General features: G+C 49.2%; 1 protein-coding gene across 1 annotated transcript; it reads right to left on the bottom strand.

The window, feature by feature from the left end:
• Window positions 1-583: 583 nt before the first annotated feature.
• Window positions 584-18,024, bottom strand: LOC125295770 (axin-2-like). The gene is made up of 11 exons (XM_048245231.1): window positions 17,587-18,024; window positions 15,378-16,313; window positions 13,307-13,444; window positions 10,020-10,122; window positions 8,424-8,564; window positions 7,555-8,126; window positions 7,087-7,254; window positions 6,553-6,783; window positions 6,067-6,162; window positions 5,043-5,213; window positions 584-1,999 (listed from the first exon to the last, which is right to left on the bottom strand). The coding sequence occupies exons 2-11, from the start codon at window positions 16,202-16,204 to the stop codon at window positions 1,873-1,875; spliced, it is 2,574 nt and encodes an 857-aa protein (XP_048101188.1). The 5' UTR covers window positions 16,205-16,313; window positions 17,587-18,024; the 3' UTR covers window positions 584-1,872.
• Window positions 18,025-19,807: the final 1,783 nt, after the last annotated feature.

Raw genomic sequence — 19,807 nt, 5'->3', positions numbered from 1 at the left:
AGGGTTTTCATTTGAAAAATATAACAATTTTAATAAAGGCTACATCTCTTCAATAATTACAATAATTAAAAGTACCAAGTCATCTTTAAAATGAGGCTCTATATATAATGCATAATTTACACTTAAGTGGAGCCGGTAAAGGCCTTGGGGATTGGGCATTAGGAGGGGATAGAGTAGAGGTTAGGATATATCATGATTAGGAGATATTTCAAAAGCATTTAAAAAACAAACTCTTTTCAACATAAGCCCCTTTAAAAAGCAAGGGAGTAAGAGGCCCTGAAGCAGGGCAACACACGGGCTCATCCATGTAGGCACAGGTACTGTACTCGATTCACAACCACAACTCAACACAACACAACGTGACGCAACATAGACGCAAATCCTCTGCTGGCGGTGGAGGAAATGCATTAGTGACAAAAGGTGCCCAGAAGTCTCAGGGCCAGGAGCCAACCAAGCACACACACACAGACTTGGTAGAGCCATCACACACACATAAAAATGCTATGCTATGCCAATCCAGTGATATGCATGGTTTTAATCTTAAAAGAGTGCATTGGTTGGGGTCATGAATTTCTGTCAGGGAATCATTCACTTCTTGTGTTCATTCATTCTTACTCTATCCTTTATCTGGCCATGAACTAAAGGCACTAGAGCCACTATCTAGACAGTGAAACTGTGTATAGCATTAGAAAGTACCTAGATCTGTTGAGATCTTTAATTAAAACTACCACTGGTGATTATGTATAATCCATCGATCTATCAACATTTTGTTCTAATTGTAAATGTTAAAATGTAAAAAAACAAAACAAAACAAAACAATCAAATGCTAAATATGGACTCTTGCACTTTGGGTGGGACCATCTAAATTCTACACATTCTGATTGGCTGGCACTGACATAAAGACATTCTGATTGGCCCATACTGAGACTCCTGGAGCAGCTAGTTTCAGGAAGGATGGTGGAAGGAGATGAGATTTCTGTCTGATATCTCCCAAAAAGCAGCTTGTCCATCTACTGGACATGGGGAGGGTTATGGGAACAGGAATGACACTCTTTTAAGATAAATAAATATATAGTCTTTTAAACTTAAATCATATAAAAATTAATACATACATGTTTACATATGAGGACCTTTTGCAAACCCACACCCACTCTCTCTTTCTCTCTCTCTCACTCACAAAAACACAAAACACAGGCACACACACATACACACCCAATAAGGAATCGACAATTAGCACTAATTGTTGTAGATAGATGGCATGTCTCAGAACATGTAGGCTCTATGCCTGATGTAGCATAATATCAGGGAACACGCGTGGAACAACAATCCTCGTCCTTAACTCACAGTCCAGACAAGCAGTCCCTGTGGTAGGAGTCTCTCCTGATCACAGACTGACACACACACACACACAATCCAACAACGGTGAGGTGCCACAGAGCGTGTCACAGAGCGTGGTAGCTTTCATGTCCCCGACACACTCTCCCAGACAGCGGCTTCACATGTCCCTCTTGCTGCCTCTTCTTAATGTCCATTAGGTGCAGGGGTCAACTCGGACTCGCCTCCCCTTTTCCGGCACCTTCTTGCATCGTTCCTTCATTGGCTAGTATTCCTTCAATAGCTTTTGTGGAATAAAAGTCCTCTGGAAGAGAATTAGAACGCACATGTAGCCTGAAAGTCTCCAGTGAGAAGCTTTCATAAGGTCCATCTCATGAGAGGGTCCTTGTTCCTGGTGAAGGTCCTCTGTAGATGTCCAGGGTGAGCTTTTTTGAGGGTTCTGCCCTCCCAGGGAGTTGGAGAGGAGCATAAGCAGCTTTAGATGGGTGGGGTGGGGTGGAGTGGGGGAAGAGTGGGAGAAGCATCCGGAACAGTGGCTCAGTCCATCCTCTCCACCTTCCCCAGGACCTTGCCCTCGTACATGGGCAGCACGCTGGCATCCTCCCACACCTCCTCAAAGACGGCGCCACACTCAAACTCATCGCTGGCCTTCTTGAAGTAGTACCTGGACACACACAAAAGAGAGAGAGAGAGAGACATGATCAGTATAATAATAATTGTGGGTCGCCTTAAGAATCTAGCTTGTTATGTGGACACCTGTCTTGAAATCTTTGTTTTCCTTCCATCCCCCTCCCTCCCCTCCACCTCATTCTAAGAACACAGTTCTTTTCTTTCTCCCTTCCTTTTCAAAGTCTCGGCATGGGCAATTATTTACCCGCAGCAGCAGGGAGTCTCCCAAATGAGCTGCCGTCAGAGGGGGACGGGGGGAGGCCGAGCTGCCTCCGGAACCATCCGCCAGGACAAAGGTCAATAGCAGTGCTTCTACCAGCACTGTGACTTTGTAAAAGGGTACACACACACACACACACACACACACACACACACACACACACACACACACACACACACACACACACACACACAAACCCTGATGTATGCATGGCTTTTAATGTGCAAATAATAACACCCTGATTGAGGAGGGAACCAGCCCCTGTGGCCCGGTGTTGAATTTTTTCAGGGCTCTGTTTAGCGGCAGCACAAATGATAAAATTACAGGCTCTCCTCGTACGCCATCCAGCCCCCACGTCCGCCCCCCTCCCCTCCCCTCCCCTCAGTTGGAGTGGCCTGGTCACCAGTGGCTAATTGGAGTGCCTGTCAAATGAGAGGGTTCCTCCGCCTAACGTGGAAATTTCAGGTGCCCAAAAGTCTGCGATTCACGTTGCAGTCTCTTTTCTTCTATTCCCCCTCCCTCACTCTCACTCTCTCTCTTTCTCTTGCTCTCTCTCTGTCACACACACACACACACACACACACACAAAACAGCATGTCCACTTTTTTTGTGGTCTTTAGATTGCGCAATGATGAATGGGCGAGCAATGATAGTAACCCTGGAAGGCTTTCTAGCAAATGATCTGTGAAGCGTGTCGAGCCTCTGGGTCAGACACACAGTCCGGCAGGATCGCCCATAATGACCCAGTCAGCTCCCACATCCTCAACTCCATAGGAACCGGAACCATTCTGAAGAGGGGGTGAGTGGGGGGCAATAGTTAATTGTGTAATGGAAACTGCCTCTCCCCACCCCCATCTCCATGTGAACTGATGTGGAGAGCTGGTATGCCTACAGCTCCGAGCTCTGACTTCTTTTTTTTTTCTTTTTTTAAAAACTTTTACGAGTGCAGTCGAATGAGTCAAAACAATGCCCGTAAACAGAGCCTGTGCTTCCAGTAAACAGACCTGGCACACCAGATGGCTGGCCACTCTAACACAAGCAAGAAGGGGCGACCGTTCAAAAAACTCCGCTGAAGGTCTTGTGAAAGAGAGGGGGAAAAACTAACGTACATCATACCAAATTGATCTCGCATCCTCACTGTTTTGAGGGAACCTTTGTAAATAAGAGTAAATTAAATACTCGAGACATGCCACATAATTGCATCCTTATTTCTGCGGAAGAAATAAAATGACATCCTCCTCTAAAGAGCCTTTGAAATGGGATGCAGTGCTCTTTTTCACTCATAGGGAGGAGATCAGGAGAGAGAGAGCAAAAAGAGAGAGAGAGAGAGAGAGAGAGAGAGAGAAAGAAAAAGGCAGAAATAAAAGAGAGAGAAGTCTTTCCACTGGAACACGTTTTATGTGGTGAGGATTTTTCTCCTTGCAACATCTGGCACCAATCTGCCTCTGGTAGTGTATGCCAGCACTGTTCTTTGTTGAATGGCTGCCATGTTGAAATGACCCAACGCGAGTCATTTTCTGCTGTTGGAGCCATCGTGCACTCAGGATGAGAGCACACTTACGGACTCAGGACCGTGAATGACGGAGGACACCCCAGGAACCATACTGGGCGTCCAGACCCGACACACTGGGCATGTGCAGATGCTGTAGGACATGTCCAGAGCTTGGATGACCAAGCCGCCGCCTCATTAAAAGGACTGAGAGGGGTCAGCGCATGCTGCATATTAATAGTATCAACACTGGACTATAGGTGAGCACATACCACTTAAAAGCTCCTCTACATATTTTAGGATAGTTTAGGCGTATGCTCCATAGACGCCATTATAAGCGCAAGGCGAGACTCAAAGGGCTTGTCAGGTTTAGCTTCTTCTGGAGAGCAGTCACCCAGACAAGACCCATCTTATCTATAAAGACACACACACATCAAACCCAGTTAGCAGTGCGAACCACGCAGTTCTGTGCAGAATGGCTGAATTAGCACTGGTCTTTTGTGTGTGAAATGAAAGCCGGGGGGGGGTTCAAAGGCAGCCTTATTAAGTGCCTCGCTGGCCAATCAATCCCAGATGTGCCCCGTCGGCCTGCTTCAAATTCCCCCTTCTTTCCCTCTCAGCGCTCCCTCGCTCGCTTGCCCTCCATAACTTCTACTCCCCCTCTCTCCCTCTCTTCCACCTCTCCTTCTCTCTCACGCTGGTCTGCCCTCGTTCTTACGGACTCAGTGGGGAGAGAACCTGGTCTGGACTGGATGCAAGGCACAACAGGAGCTCACATGCCCACAACTGACCGTCCCAGGTATTATATACGAGCTCACATGCCCACAACTGACCATCCCAGTATTATATACGAGCTCACATGCCCACAACTGACCGTCCCAGTATTATATACAAGCTCACATTTACAACACTACAGAGAAGGCAAATGAGCTATGCAGAGTGAGTAGGAGGGGTTGAACGGAAAGACAAAGTGACAGAGAGGATGATGTCAAGGATGATGTCAACCAGTGGGCAGCCGTGGCCCACTGGTTAGCACTCTGGACTTGTAACCGGAGGGTTGCCGGTTCGAGCCCCGACCAGTAGGAACGGCTGAAGTGCCCTTAAGCAAGGCACCTAACCCCTCACTGCTCCCCGAGCGCCAGCGTTGAAGCAGGCAGCTCACTGCGCCGGGATTAGTGTGCTTCACCTCACTGTGTGCTGTTTGTGTTTCACTAATTCACCGATTGGGTTAAATGCAGAGACCAAATTTCCCTCACGGGATCAAAAAAGTATATATACTACTATATAAACAAAGCAACAGACAAACAGCTGACTCTGGTGTGGACGCACCTGTAGTTGCCCTTTTTGCGGAGCTGCTCCTTGAAGTGTCCGAGCGTGAGACTGTGCGTCTTCATCACGCGCCGGTACGGGATCTCCTCGCCGCAGAAGAAGTACGTCACCACCGTCTCAGCGCCACCCGGCGAGCCTTGACAACTGGCCTGCTTCCTCACCTCCTTCGGCCTGTAGCGGAAGAGGGACATAGAGTGTGAGGGCCGCTGGGAAACGCTGAGACACTGGCACTGGTGTTGGTGGTGCTGGTCATTTGCGAGACCCCTTGGGGCATTTGGGTGTAGGCTACATGTTTGCTGCTAGCGTGTTACTATATCCCCTCCCAATACAGCACTGTGAGGGTAGCATCCACACCGCCAACAGTATCTTTGACACTTCTGATGGGAGGCACTCGATGCTGCAGGCGTGATGGATATCTGCTGACAGGCAAAGCTTTAAGCCTCTCACATACCCACTACACATTGCTAGCTAAGTAAAACTGTCACCTTAACTTCTAAACCTGACACACACACACACACACACACACACACAGAAATCTGGGGTGCTTGAGTCACACTGCGGCGACAGGAGAAGCAGGAAGGAGAGCAGTGGCCTTTGAAGAGGAAAATCTTTGATTGACCGACCCCACCCCTCCCCACCCCACACCGCCTCTCCCCACCCCAGCCCCCCAGTCCTCTCTCCCTCTCTCTCCAGCTGCCAGGACTGAAGGTCAGCCAATTAAAACTTTCAAAAGTCCCGGCCTCTGATGCTCCACGGCGTGGATAAACAGGGGACAGAGAGAGGGGGGCTTTGAAGAACAGAAAAGAGGAGAGGAGTAGATTAAAAGAAAGAGGGGGGACAGAAGAGGGGTGGAAGGGAAAAGGAAGATTAGCCCTGGCCCATAAGAGAGAGAGGACCTTGTGGCGCCCGTGTGTGTGTGTGTGTGTGTGTGTGTGTGTGTGTGTGTGTGTGTGTGTGTGTGTGTGTGTGAGAGAGTTGCTGTGTGTGTTAGACTGATAGAGATGGGAGCAGAGGGGACACTTACTCATCGGTCTGCAGGCCAAGGCCCAGCTGAGACGACGGGCCATTCTGGACAGTGGCTCCGGGGCCTCGCTCTCTCTGCACGCTGGACGGAGAGTGCCTGCAAACAACCGAAGAGGAGGGTCTGTCAAAAGACTGTGCAAGCTAGCTACCACTGCTGCACTGCAGTATAAAAAACAATAATATATTAACTACATTACAATATTTCATTACATTGGTTATGGTTATGATGCTTAGCTTTCCTCCAAAGAATAACATCTACCGTAATTTCCCAACTATTAGCCGCGGTTCATACATTGATTTTGCTAAATTTCTTCAGCTATGAGGTTAATACACAGTGGCAGTTGATATGGTATTAATATGGTTTTGTTCTTTTAACTTGCATAAAACACTGTCCAGCGGTTTATACACAATGCAGCTAATACACAGGAAATAACTGTACTTATAACAGTGAGCAATGCATTTGTGGTACATTTGTGGTATTTGGTACCTCTGTTTGGGGGGCTTGGACACCTCCTCCAGGCGTCGGCAGGCCTCCTCCAGCTGGGCCAGGGTGTTGGGAGGGGGCAGTGGGGGCATGGCCGGGTCCTGGACGAATGGGTGGGCTGGCTGGTGGGCACGCAGGTGGCCACTGCTGCCACCGCCGCCCCAGGTAGGCGTGCGTGAGGTGGAGGAGGAGGAGGGCTCGGCACCATGCCACCGCTTGGCACCCTGGGCAACCCTGGAGGTCAAAAAGGACAGAGACAAATGCCTGGTCAGGTTACAGGTACAGGCTAAAGCATCAAATACATGGAATGTCTTATTCTGCACGAAAAGGTCAAAGTGAAAGTAAAAGTAAATGTGACTAGTATTTTGCAGATGCTTTTATCCAAAGCCAGAAGCTTTTTATCTAGAACAAGTTGCAATGGTGCAATTGACGGTGCGGTTGTCAGGCAGTAAAGACAACAAAGGGCTGCTGCAGCTCTGGCGTGACCCACTTCACCTAAATGGCGTGACACAGGCTGTATGTGGTGTGTGGCCGTACCCGTTAGTCTTGTGCCGAGGCTGCCGGCCGCTCTCCATGATCCACTGCCAGACGTTCTGCGAGCGGTCAGTGGTGTCGGTGGGCAGCTGTATGCCGTCGGCCTCGCCGCTCTCGGAGGAGACCTCCTCGCCGGACTTCCACAGTCGCTGGGAGAGGATGCCTGAGTGCCTGAGGATCGACACAGAGGGAAGAGGCAGAGCATTACAAACCCAGTCAAGTCAATTTAAGTTCAAATCAATTCTATTGATTCACACAATCACCATTCTCCCCAAACAGGAATTAAAACATGGTATCACAACTTTAGCTTTTTTCCCCAGTCTTTTTTTCCTTATTTTTTGATTTTGTAGTTTACTTTGGTGGGTGTTTTGCAGTTTTGGCTGTTTTCATGCAATGCCTTTCTATATTTTTGTCGATGATTTTTGCCAACAGTGTGCAGTTGTATGGAGGGAGGCTGTTGAGCAGACTCACCCGAGGGGCAGCTCGGTGGTGGGGCTTCCCTCTCCCTGCTGCTCCCGGCCCAAGCTCCGGCTGCGCGGCACCAGGCCACCTGGCCCGGCTGACAGAGACCTGCACCCTTGGGCGCCGCCCTCCAGCCTCAACTGCTGGAGGGCTGGCGGTGAAGCCGCACCGGGGCCGGCGCCAACGCTGCCGCCGGCGTGGTGGTGGTGGATGTGGTGGTGGATGTGCCGGGTGGACTGGCGCGACACGAACGTGGTCTGGTGGTGGTGGTGGTGGTGGTGGGGGCTGGGGCCGCCGGACGTGCCGCCAGTGGGGCTCAGGGCGTAGCAGCCGAACGGCGGGCCGGCGGGGGAGGAGGAGAACGGGAGCTTGGCGCGGGCCAGGGGGGAGCGGTGGTGGCGGTCAGGGGAGCGGGAGCGTGGGGGCGACTGGCAGCCGGGGGTCTTGAGGACGCGGGACAGGTGCTCGTCTAGGATGGCCTGCGCGTCCTCGTCGCAGGAGGACGTGGACGGCAGGGAGAGCGGGTGCGGGCTGAGAGAGGACATGCCACACGACGCCTCGGTGTCGTCACGCTCCTCCTCCTGACACACACACACACACACATACAAACCAGATTAATTCTTTACCAAATGTGAATTGGATCTTTCAGACATATTTCCCTACTATATGTGTATGTGTGTGTGTGTGTGTGTGTGTGTGTGTGTGTGTGTGCGTGTATTTCTCACCTCCTGGATCTGCTGGATATGTGTATGTGTGTGTGTGTGTGTGTGTGTGTGTGTGTGTGTGTGTGTGTATGTGTGGATGTGTGTGTGTGTGTGTGTGTGTGTGTGTGTGTGTGTGTGTGTGTGTGTGTGTGTGTGTGCGTGTGTATTTCTCACCTCCTGGATCTGCTGCAGTCTCTCCTCCAGGAAGCTCATGCTGTCCTGCTCCCTCTTGAGGCGCTCCAGACGGGCAGTCAGCTGGGCGGCAAACTCTGCCGGCTCCACCGGACCCATCTCACGCGGTGGCCTCCTCCCCTTCTGCTGACACACACACACACACACACACGCACGCACACAGCGAGAGAGACAGAGAGACAGGTGAGTACTGGGTAAGGAGAGGACACAGCCATATAAACATTGACACACACACACACAAACACATACAAAAACCTACTCCCAAACACAAGCACATACATCCAGTTTGCCTGCTTCTCTTGTCATCCCATTGGTGGTAATGGTGGGAGAGTAAAGTAGGCAAATCGCTCACTCAAAACGCACACAAACACAAAGCAAAAAATCTCCATCCGCCTGTCCCCACCCTGGACACAAGAGGCACGTGACATTAGGGCGGCTCGTCCGCTCCCGTCCGAGGGAGACCCGTGCCCGGCTGGGTGGAGCGGAGCTGGGCTGGGTCGGGTCGCTAAGCGCGTGCTCCGGCCCCTGTGAAGTCAGCTCGGCTTCAAAGGGGCCCCCCCTCTCGCCTCACATCACACACCCAGCAGGGACCAGCAGGGATGGGTGCTTTTTACATCCCCGCATGAAAGTCTCTCACACACACACAGCAACGACAGGGTGTGTGTGTGTGTGTGTGTGTGTGTGGAGGGGCGGGAAGGGTAGGGGGGGGAGAAGAGAGAACAGGAGGAGGAGAAAGATTAAAAGAACAGAGGAGAAGAGAGGGAGGGTGCCTGGGTGTGTGTGTGTGGAAGACAGAGGGTGGGGAAGGGTGGAGAGATATAGAGATAGAGAGGGAAAGAGAGACAGAGAGAAAGAAAAGAAGGAGAGAGAGAGAGAGAGAGAGAGAGAGTTAAATGGGGGAAGAGATCAGACGAGGATGAGGTAATTTATTTCTGCCTCATGCACGCTGGGCAGCTTTGAGGTACAGTGGTAACAATACACACACAGACACACACACGACACCCCCCTGTGTGTGTATATGTGTGTCTAGATGCTCATACACAAGTTCAAAGGCACATCTTTTTATCATTTTAACACTATGCCTTTCTTGATTGTGTGCTTCCACCCCCGCCTCTCACCCCCTCTCTCTTTCTCTCCCTCTCTTTCTCTGCCTTTCTCTCTCTCCCTCCCTCCCTCTCTCTCTCTCTCATTCTCTGCTGTTCTCATCCCTTTGTAAGGGACAGAGGAGAGGAGTGCTGACAGCAGTGGTGCCGGCGCTGCCTTGAGCTGATGAGAGGAAAAATACATCACACAAGCAAGGGATGAAAGAGTGAGGAAAGGGAAGAGAGGGAGAGAGAGGGGAGAGAGAGAGAGAGAGAGAGAGAGGAGAGAGAGAGAGAGAGAGAGGGGAGAGAGAGAGGGAGAGGGAGGGCAGCAATGACACAGAGGGGACGGCGTGGTCATTTGCAAACTTCCAACACCACTGAACAGAGCACAGGGGAATGACAGAAGGGGAAAGCAATGTGCTGTGAGTGTGTGTGTGTGTGTGTGTGTGTGTGTGTGTGTGTGTGTGTGTGTGTGTGTGTGTGTGACACTCACAGGAAAGTGAGGTAGCGACACCTGGCCGTTGATCCTCATGCTGCGCTGCATCTCCCGCTGCAGATGCTTCCTGGAGCCCAGCTGCTGCACACACACCCCGTCCCTACAAGAGCACAGCAGAGCAAGGGGGTCAGCAATGCACACACACACACACACACACACACACACACACACACACACACACACACACACACACACACACACACACAATCAGACACACACACACAAACAGACACACATACAATCAGACAAAACAAAACACACACAAACACACATGGCCCACTCAAACCAGACACATGCACGAACCACACACAGACAAATACACACACATGCCGGTGACAACAGGCATACACACATTTGACACATTCCCAGCAGAGGAGAGAAAAGACGGTCATAGAGAGAGAGAGAGAGAGAGAGAGAGAGAGAGAGAGAGAGAAGGCCCAGACATCCCTTCCCCAACTGGTCTGGGAGAGCGACGTGAGCTCTTTGAAAGCAGGGCCAATGCCCTTGATGGGGACACTTGACTCCCAAAGCTCTCTGAGCGTAATGACCAAAAAAGGACGCTCCTTTGAAAAGGACTCTCAGAAGTCCCCAACCAGCCGCACACTCCGTGGGGACATCTGGGTCTTTCATGCTCGTTTAGGAGGCCTGGGGGACAGTGTGTGTATGTGTGTGTGTGTGTGTGTGTGTGTGTGTGTGTGTGTGTGTGTGTGTGTGTGTGTGTGGAAGTGAGAGCAGCCTCTGATGGCCAGGACGAGTCCCCCCATCCTGGCATCCTCTCACCGGACACGCTGGTCCGAGGCCGCAGCTGTCGTCTGAGCGCCACTGCCAAACGCCCAGCCAGCTCACCGCCCAGCGTCACACACACCACACAGAGACAGCCATCCACCTTCAACTGTCTCCTGCTCAACCTCCACCCGTATTCCCTCCTGTCTTCATCTCTACTTCTACTTCTCCATCTCCTTCTCTCTTACCCCCTACTCTCTCTGTTTTTAGCATCTCTTGCTCTCTCTGTTTTTATCATCGCCCCCCTCGTTTTTATGAAAGTGAAAAAGCCATTTCCTGTGCTTGTGTTTAAACTGGGCGCGGGGGTCTGACCCAGCCTGAGCGCGCTGGGCCAGACTGGACCGGGCTGGGCTGGGCTGGGCTGCGCTATGCCGTCGCGCGCCTTTGAACGCTCGCGGTCGGGGCGCTCCAATCTTCATTTGGCAGCGGCGCAGCAGCCTGCCTCTGATCTGTGCTACATCAAAAGCCTGGTTTGTAAGATAAGGTGATGTTTGAAGTCTGCTGCCGCAGCTCTCCCCAGCGTCCAAGCAAATCTATAAATAAGATATAAGCTCACAGCCACCCCCCTCCTCCTCCCACACACACACACACACACACACACACACACACACACACACACACACACACACACACACACACACACACACACACACACACACACACACACACACACACACGCGCGCAGACAAATACAGAGGCATCTCCCTTTCTTTATCTCCAAATGAGATTCAGATTCCATGCCATGCCTTTTGAGCAAAATGAAAAAAAGTGTGAATTAGCGCCGCTTGACAAACAAAGGAGGGACGCGTCGCGTCTCCCACACGGTCCGGGCGTGCTAACAGAGGCTAATCGCTAACACCGAAGCCGCTAGGACTTTCAGGGGGATGGGGGGTGGGCGCAAAGCTCTTTGATGAGGACACAAATGAAACCATTTACGTTTTTTTTGTAACAAACATGGCATTTTCGGCCTAGGCACAGAACACAAAAGACAAAAAAAGCACTGTGGCACTGGCTTGGACTGCTTACTTTTATTTCTCAAAGAGGTTAGAGCAATATGGAGGCCTACAACCACAGCAGCGTCAAATGGAAAGATATCTGAAGACGCCTGAACACACAACTTATCCAAATCACAACTTTATAGGATGCTCCCTTAACAAGATCAAGGCAGGTGCACCATTCAACATGCAGCCTTGCCTTACATACACACACACACACACATACACACACACACACACACACACACACAGACACACACACGGTGCTACACTTCTGAGAGCAGCATCTGAAAGCAGGAAGCTATCCCGACTACCCCGGTTCCTCTCTCCTCCACCCCTCCAGTCCTCCCAGAGCTGGGCCCAAGTGCAGGGGCTTCCAGAGCAGGCTGGCTGCTGGCTCCCCTTCCCCCCCCCCCCCCCCCCCCCGATGCTGGGCTCTCCTGACGCCCAACAATGGGTCTGAAAAGCCCTTCAGCTGCCTCTTTCATCCCCACCACAACGCATTCGCTCCTCTTCTCCCTCAAAGACTACAGACTCTCGCTCTTTTCCTCTGCCACTCCCTCTCTCCTCTCCTCTCCCCTCCTCTCCCCTCCTCTCCTCTCCACTCCTCTCCTCTCCTCTGCCACTCCTCTCCTCTCCTCTCCCTCCATCCCTCTTTCTCTCCCTCCCGATGGAGGGCCCAGGCCACAGCTGAGACTGGGTCCGCCACCCTGTAGCAGAGTGAGAGATCAAACCGGCCCAAGTGTCCCAGCCCAGCTTTTATTTACTGCCAGGCCTCTTCAGAGGCAGCTTTATGGCCTAGATGGCCTCAGCACATGCACACACACACACATACACACACACACACACACACACACACACACACACACACAAAAAACTCTTCCTACCCAACTGAAATGGATAATAAACAGTGATGCTAGCCATTACCATGAGCAGACAGAAGACCCTTTAGCAGCAACAGCAAAAAAAGAAATCTTTCAACTGAGACCGGGCAAAAACCTTAAAACACACACACACACACACACACACACACACACACACACACACACACACACACACACACACACACACACACACACACACACAGCCCTGGAGGAAACATCTCAGTTCCCTCTTTTTCTTCTCTTCTCTTAAGATCTACAGATTTTCAATTAGTGCTGCGAGACAGCCGCACTAGCGCTGAGATGGGGGGTGGATGGGCGATGGCAGTGGACAGCCAAGCGGCATAACAAATCCTTCAAGACTTCAAAGTGGAATATTCCACTTCAAACGTCTGCAGTATCCCTTAACAGCCCCAGAAAAGATTTAACCTCTGCATCCCCCCTCACTCAGGCATACCGCACAACTGGGCTGCAAAGAGACTGGAAGTTGCACATCGTACAAAGACGCAGTGAGAAGTAAGCAGAAGAGAGGGAATAGCAGGGTAGCATAGAGAGAGAGAGAGAGAGAGAGAGAGAGAGAGAGAGAGAAAGGGGAGAGGAAAAGAGAGGATGTTGCTGTACTCACACACTGTCTGCCAGGGACATGGAGTCGTCCGTCATGGCATCACTGGAGATCTCGCTGTCGTTGGCACTGGAGGCCGGAGCGAAGGCGAGACCGGTGCTGATGTGAAAGGGACTCGCTGACTCCCCACGTCTGTGCGACCTAGGAGCAGACGCAGGAACACACGCACGCACACAGGGAAACACACACACACACAACACACACACACACACACACACACACACACATGGAAACACATACACACACACATGCATAATGAATTAAATGGCACTGTACTTGATCATGGCATTTTACATCACAACTCCTTCAGCATTTTTTTTTGTTCAGACAACATATCTGACTATCTGTCCCACATCTAACGTGTGGTCAGCACTGGGCTCTCAGCATCTCCCTCTCTTTCCTTCCCTCGTTTCCTCTCTGTCTCTCACTTCTCCTCATCCTTCTCCCTAACCCTCTCTGTCTCCTTCGTTCTACCATGAAGGCTGCCTTTTCCCCCGGTGAGGAGGGTGTTTGGACAAGACAAAAGCTGTGACTCGGAAAAGGAAGAGAGTGAGTGTAGAAGAGTGGTCGAATCGTTATGAACACAGCCAAGAGAAATACAGAGTGAGAGAGAGAGAGAAAAGAGAGACAGCGATGAGAGAGAGAGAGAGAGAGAAAGGTGGAAAGAGAGGCCATTCACAGAAAAAAAGGACGAAAGGACTGAGACCCTGCATCAGTGAAAAAAGGGCTAAAAGGGCTGTGGGGTGAAAGAGGTGAGAAGCAGAGCGTTTCTCTGGGGGGAACATGGCCGTTGAGCTGGACACAGACCTTGACCTTTAACAAAGGCCAGAAGACCTCCCTTTTCACCCATCACTTTTTCATTCGCCCGCATTCAAGAGGTAGAGACCTTCTAGCAACTTCTTATTTTCTTCCCTCTTTTCCCTTTCTATCCCCTTTGGATAATATCATCCTTCTCCACTGCAAGATGCACAAACTATATGTGTGACAAAATCAGCAACTAGCAAAATCTCACACAGTGGACCAAGTCCCTCTCTTGATTTCCAAAGTAAATCAAGGGAGGCGCAAACTGGTTCTCAGCAACCACACCTTAGATTATATGAACATGTCTGACCCTCTGCACCAATCCGTCTATCCCCTGTTATATGTGCTGTTAGCACACCATTCCCACATGCTCTCTGAATCCTGTCCCCCTCAGAGCAGTTTAGGGGTTTGTGGACACCTGCTGTCAGAAAAACATTAAACTGGCACCTTCCACAATCCTCACACTGGCCATGTTTAATGGAGGAGTCTGGCAGCTATGAAGATGGAGGAAATGTTTAGGAACAATTGCACACTGCAATTCTAAGGTTAGATGTCTATATCCCTCTGACAATTCAGGTACAACATATAAGCGCTTGGAAGGTTATCAGACAGGCACAGAATATCTTGCCTTTTGAAGCGTCATTATGAAAATGGATATATGGCTATGACCTGTTAACAAGCTATGATTTCAAGACAAATTCAAATTCAGCTAAATTCAAATAAATCTCAATATTCTATCAATAATTAACAAAAACAAGCACATTCTTCATGGAGAGGCATAGGCTAAGCTACGTCTAAGCGAAACGTTAAGGAGCCTTGCATTAGCATGCGATCTCACTCATTCGGTGTCTGCCGAAGTAGCCTACTTCAAACTTACGGAAACTTCGGCAGGCCAGTAGAGGGCCCGCGTGAGTGTCTGTGATTACCGGCAGAGGTTAAAGCGCTTTCATTGATGTTTTTTCCCAGCCAGAGTTCTCCCTCTTGGCTTAATGTGAGCCAGGTGAGCTCACAGCACACTCGGCCGAGGGGGGAACTTACTAGCCTACATGCCAAGACCGGGAATCCATTGCAGAAAACGTACACGAAAAAAAAAGAGAAAAAGTCTAGTGTGCTTAATGGTAGGTTAATGTTCAATAGTAGTGTAATAACGCTTGTACTTTATAACACATCATGTCTCTGTGGCACACACACTGTATACAAATTAATAAATATATATATATATATATAACTGACCACTGACATTTGAACTTGAAAATCTGTTAACTTTGCCTACCTGTATCCTCTCTCCAGCGCCTCCACCGCCCTCACAGAGGGAGCTGCCCGGAGGGCTTTCGCTGACAGTCCGACCATAGAGGCTAAGGCTTTGGCTTTAAAGTCACTGCAACTCCATTCCTCTTCCTCGTTAAGGGTGGGTAAGTAGCCGCACACAAGTTTGAGGCTGCCCAGCCCATCCGGGCTGCCGTGAGCGGCATTCTCGCACCCACTCCGGACGTAATCGAGGTAGATGTCGGAGGTGAGAAACATTTGGTAAGCGTTCTCCTCCATCGCTGTCTGAATCTCCGTCTGTGCCTGATCAAACATCGATGAGTCAATTTGTTGCCTCTTGACGCTATCCCGAATAAAGGTCTTGGTCGCCGGCTTCAGCTGCTTGGCGACCACGCTGTGGTTTTCAATATATCGCTTGTAAATTGCTTTAGCCACTCGGTGCGTTTTGGTATCCTTGAGGTCCATTTGCCTGAAACCGTTGCAGGCAAACCAAAAGTCTAGCGTGTCCACACATTTCTCTCGCTCCAGAAATGTCCGAAAAAGTTGAGCACCGTCTTGGTCTCCAAGAAGCGAAAGCAAAGACTTGGTCCACCGCGCGAGGGGCGAATCCGGTGAGGCGCTTCCCTCCGGCTCCCCGAGTCCATCCTCATCCCTCCTCGCCGCGGAGCCAGGAGGGGCGACTTTTACAGCGGATTTAACCGTATCCTTGAGTCTCATCACGGCGAACTTGCAGGGGTTGTAGCATTTCGTCTCGCCCTCTTCCCCCGGGACGGGGGGACGAGGAGCATCCTCTCTGAAGCTGGTTGCGATGGGGTCTGCGAGAGCCCTACTCATGACTGTGAATTCGGCACCCTTGCGTCGCGTTCCCCTCCTCTGTGCTCAACTGCAATCGCCTCTCTTTCTCTCTCAAAACTGCAGGGGAGCCGGTATGCCTGTCTTCTCTCTGAAAAAAAGAAAGTATGGATCTAATCAAAACCAGATCTACCCAAACTTCAAAGAGTCATGCAGCATGAAGTCCGTTCAGAATGGTACAGGTTCTCAGAAGAGGAAACGAGATCAAACAGGACGAATTCGGTAGTAATTTGCTATTCAACGTCTTTTACACTAGCTCCTAACTTTTGAACAAAATAATATACTATATCCCCATAGTTGTCGTTTCTGCAGCGACTGAAAAAGGCAAGCTTTCGGGCATTTTCACATCAGCTACTAAATGTCTATCCACTCAGATACAATGAAATGCGTACCAATTCATAACACATCAAGCTCATAACAACACAGGCTGTAAACTAAATGCAGTTACATTTCAAATTAAAAGAAAAAAACTCCCAACTTCAACATCAGAGTTCAGTCTTAAAGTCTGGGAACGAATCAAGGAGAAGGATGCCACAACAGTCGTTTGGACAAAATTCCAAGATTATAGGCTATCCTGTCATACACATTCAATATTCAACAGTAAATGCATGCGGAGTAGCCTACCTAACAGTGTGAAAGCTTCATACGCCCCCATTTCCACGAGCCAAGCTTAGGATTCAGAACATTTCGTCCCCCGAGAAAATTCAGCGCAAGATCACAAGCAGCCCTATGCCGCTCCACTCTGCCGCAACACCAGTAGAATGTTACAATCGCTGATCCGAGATACACTGTATCATTAATAATTGTATCATATAATTGATCCTACCACACCACCGATCTGCACGGATTAATAACTATGCTCCCTAACGAGACGCAGCACGAGCTCCCTCAGTCTCATCCTAAACAACTCTTTACACTTCAAACACCACTACTCTACATTCCAAACTCATCAATAAAAACATCGGAACAAGACTCCCATAAGGGTATCGTACAGCTGTTGTTTGCGTAATAATAACAATTTCTACTATAACACAAGACAGAAAAAAGACTAAATAAACTGTAACTCTCAAAAGCAGACCCTGAAGTCGCCCCGCCAGTCTTGGATCACAGGGAGGAATGCTTTCCACAAACTTCTTTTCACCAGCGTAATGAATACTCTATAAGCGTACAATAATGAAAATCAGTGCCCAGTCTTAGTGATGTATGTGGAAATACAACATCATTACGAAAAAGACCACTTTTCTACAAATATCCATGTAACGAGGCATAAATCTCGAAGCTAGATTACTTCAAAGCAAGCCAACAGCACATCAAAGGTCCCTTCTGGGGCCATCGCAAGGAGAACATACACGATAGGAACTTACCATCGATCCACGAGTTTTAGACACTCCAAAAGTCTACGGTTTTTCACAAAAAAATAATCCACAATCCAGTTCAGACGGCGCAGTCTGTTTTAAAATTACACAGATTAAAAGGCGAAAACATGAATGCTTCTACAAAAAATAATAGTTTTCTCCCGTCCTTTCCTCTGCGCTAAGCAGCCACGCCATACGGTAACTCTCCTCTGGGCGCCTCCAGCACGGACTGAGCTCTGGGTTTAAGAGTGGTCTTCAAAGTAAGCAGCCGACAGACTGGTCCAGGAAGGTACATAGAAAAAAATGTTCCTCTGCGCACTATAACGCAGCACAAATGGCTCAAATTCCTCGTAGCCGGTTATTAATGCGCATCTACTGTACAATCTGAGCCAAACGGTATTGATAGTCGGAAAAATATTACGATCATACAACACTGAAGAGCTTTCTGGGCAACACTTGCGAAAGCAAAGTTACTACTAAGTTGCAAGGACCTTATCAAAGCCGAGCAATCTTGAGCCAACTCCCCGAGGCTTTGGAACGTCAGAAGTAAGTGATCTGCCGCCCCAATGGCGTTCTCCCTACAATCCTTCTGTTGCTACATCCACTTTAAAGACACAGGCTCTTTTTCTACAAGATTCGCAGTTCTCACGTTAACCCATTCGTGTCCATATAGGCTACAATGAGACATGTACAGAACTGACTGAAAGAACAACCTATACCCTCAAGCCATAATAAGGAAAAACAGACAATGCTTCTGTTCAACGGATGATCTAGTTTAGTCTACATAATTTGTACATTTAAAAAATCTTGAATAATTATAAACATCTTATAGGCTACAACCTACATACAAACATCTATAATATATTAGACTGTACATATTGTATATGGATAAATGAAAATAAGACCCTTCTCAAACTGTAGCAAGAAGGATTTTGCATAATAATTGAAATATAATAACATACACTAAATTTCATTGTGTAGATGGCATGCACAACTAGGGGAACTAGGGATGGCATGCACAACTAGGGAAACTTTCAGATGAATTAGAAGTTCTGAACATGATAGGGCCTACTTGAAATATTGAAAGATATCTCATCAATGTCAGTGTACAATTTGACATGGCAAAACTAGCCTTAAGTTAACCATACTGGTGTTCATGTCCCAAATGTCATCATGTCCCAATGTGGATGACATAAAATGATGACATACAGTATAGCTACTGTCCTTGTTCGCCTTTCACAACAAACATTTACACACACACACACACACACACACACACACACACACACAATACACACACACAACAAGAGAGAGAGAGAGAGAGAGAGAGAGAGAGGGAGTAAACAGAGCTAAAAGTGAGAGCATCTGAAAGCGTGCCTGCTCCTCTCTCACCACACCAAACCCTATGATCAGTAACTGCTCTCTCAATTACGGGATTGTCTGCCGCCTCTCTGGGCTTGGGGGTTAAACTCTTAACAGTCTCCCTTTGAAGTGATTATCCCTTTATCTCCAGCCAGACCAAAGACTGCAAGAGGACAATGCTGAAGGAAACCAAGAGGGAGGCTTATGACAATTACTGAAGAGGTCCACACGGAGGGGAAGTGTAAATGTCCATTTCTACTATTCTGGAGGGGAGCGAGAGAAAGATAGATAGAAAACAAGGGAGAAAAAAAGAGAGAGAGAGAAGCACTGGAAGAATGAAAAGTAGAAAGAAGTACAAACAAACAGGGAGAAAGGAAAGTCAGAGCAAGAGAGAGAGAACAACAGCAACTCCACATGAGAAGAACAACACTGTCAGTGTGTGTGTGTGTGTGTGTGTGTGTGTGTACAGTATGTGTGTGTGTGAGAGAGAGAGAGAGAAAGACAGAAGGAGAGAGAGAGAAAAAGAGAGGATGAATGTGAGGAGACAGATGCGACAGAGCGAGAAAGACATGGCAAACAGACAGATACATCAGACACCGATTCCATTAACAGATGATACTATACTTTTTTAGGGTGCCACTCTTCAGCAAGCCAAACAAACACAGCTCAGTTGGGCACAGCGGGCATGGGAAGGACCGTGTAGTACCACCAGAGAGAGACAGGAGGGCAGGAAGAGCACTTGTCAGCAGAATCGAGATGCCAGACAGCCAAGCAAAGAGGACACAATTTTAAGCCGCGAGCCGAGTCCTGCTTTGAAGTCGGACATGCTGCTTTACCACCCCTTCAGAGCTTACAAAGGACATCTCAG

The sequence above is a fragment of the Alosa alosa genome, chromosome 6 (assembly GCF_017589495.1).
Source record: "Alosa alosa isolate M-15738 ecotype Scorff River chromosome 6, AALO_Geno_1.1, whole genome shotgun sequence".
Taxonomy (NCBI): Eukaryota; Metazoa; Chordata; class Actinopteri; order Clupeiformes; family Clupeidae; genus Alosa; species Alosa alosa.
This window is presented reverse-complemented; position numbering and strand designations above follow the sequence as displayed.

What these genes read in the sequence shown, in the direction of transcription:
- LOC125295770 (XM_048245231.1), bottom strand. Translation starts at nt 16,204, where the DNA reads ATGAGTAGGGCTCTCGCAGACCCCATCGCAACCAGCTTCAGAGAGGAT. An exon ending in TGTCGCTACCTCACTTTCCT is followed by an intron (nt 8,565 to 10,019) that starts GTGAGTGTCACA and finishes GTGTGTCAGCAG; the next exon opens with AAGGGGAGGAGGCCACCGCG. An exon ending in TCCAAGCCCCCCAAACAGAG is followed by an intron (nt 6,163 to 6,552) that starts GTACCAAATACC and finishes GGTTGTTTGCAG; the next exon opens with GCACTCTCCGTCCAGCGTGC.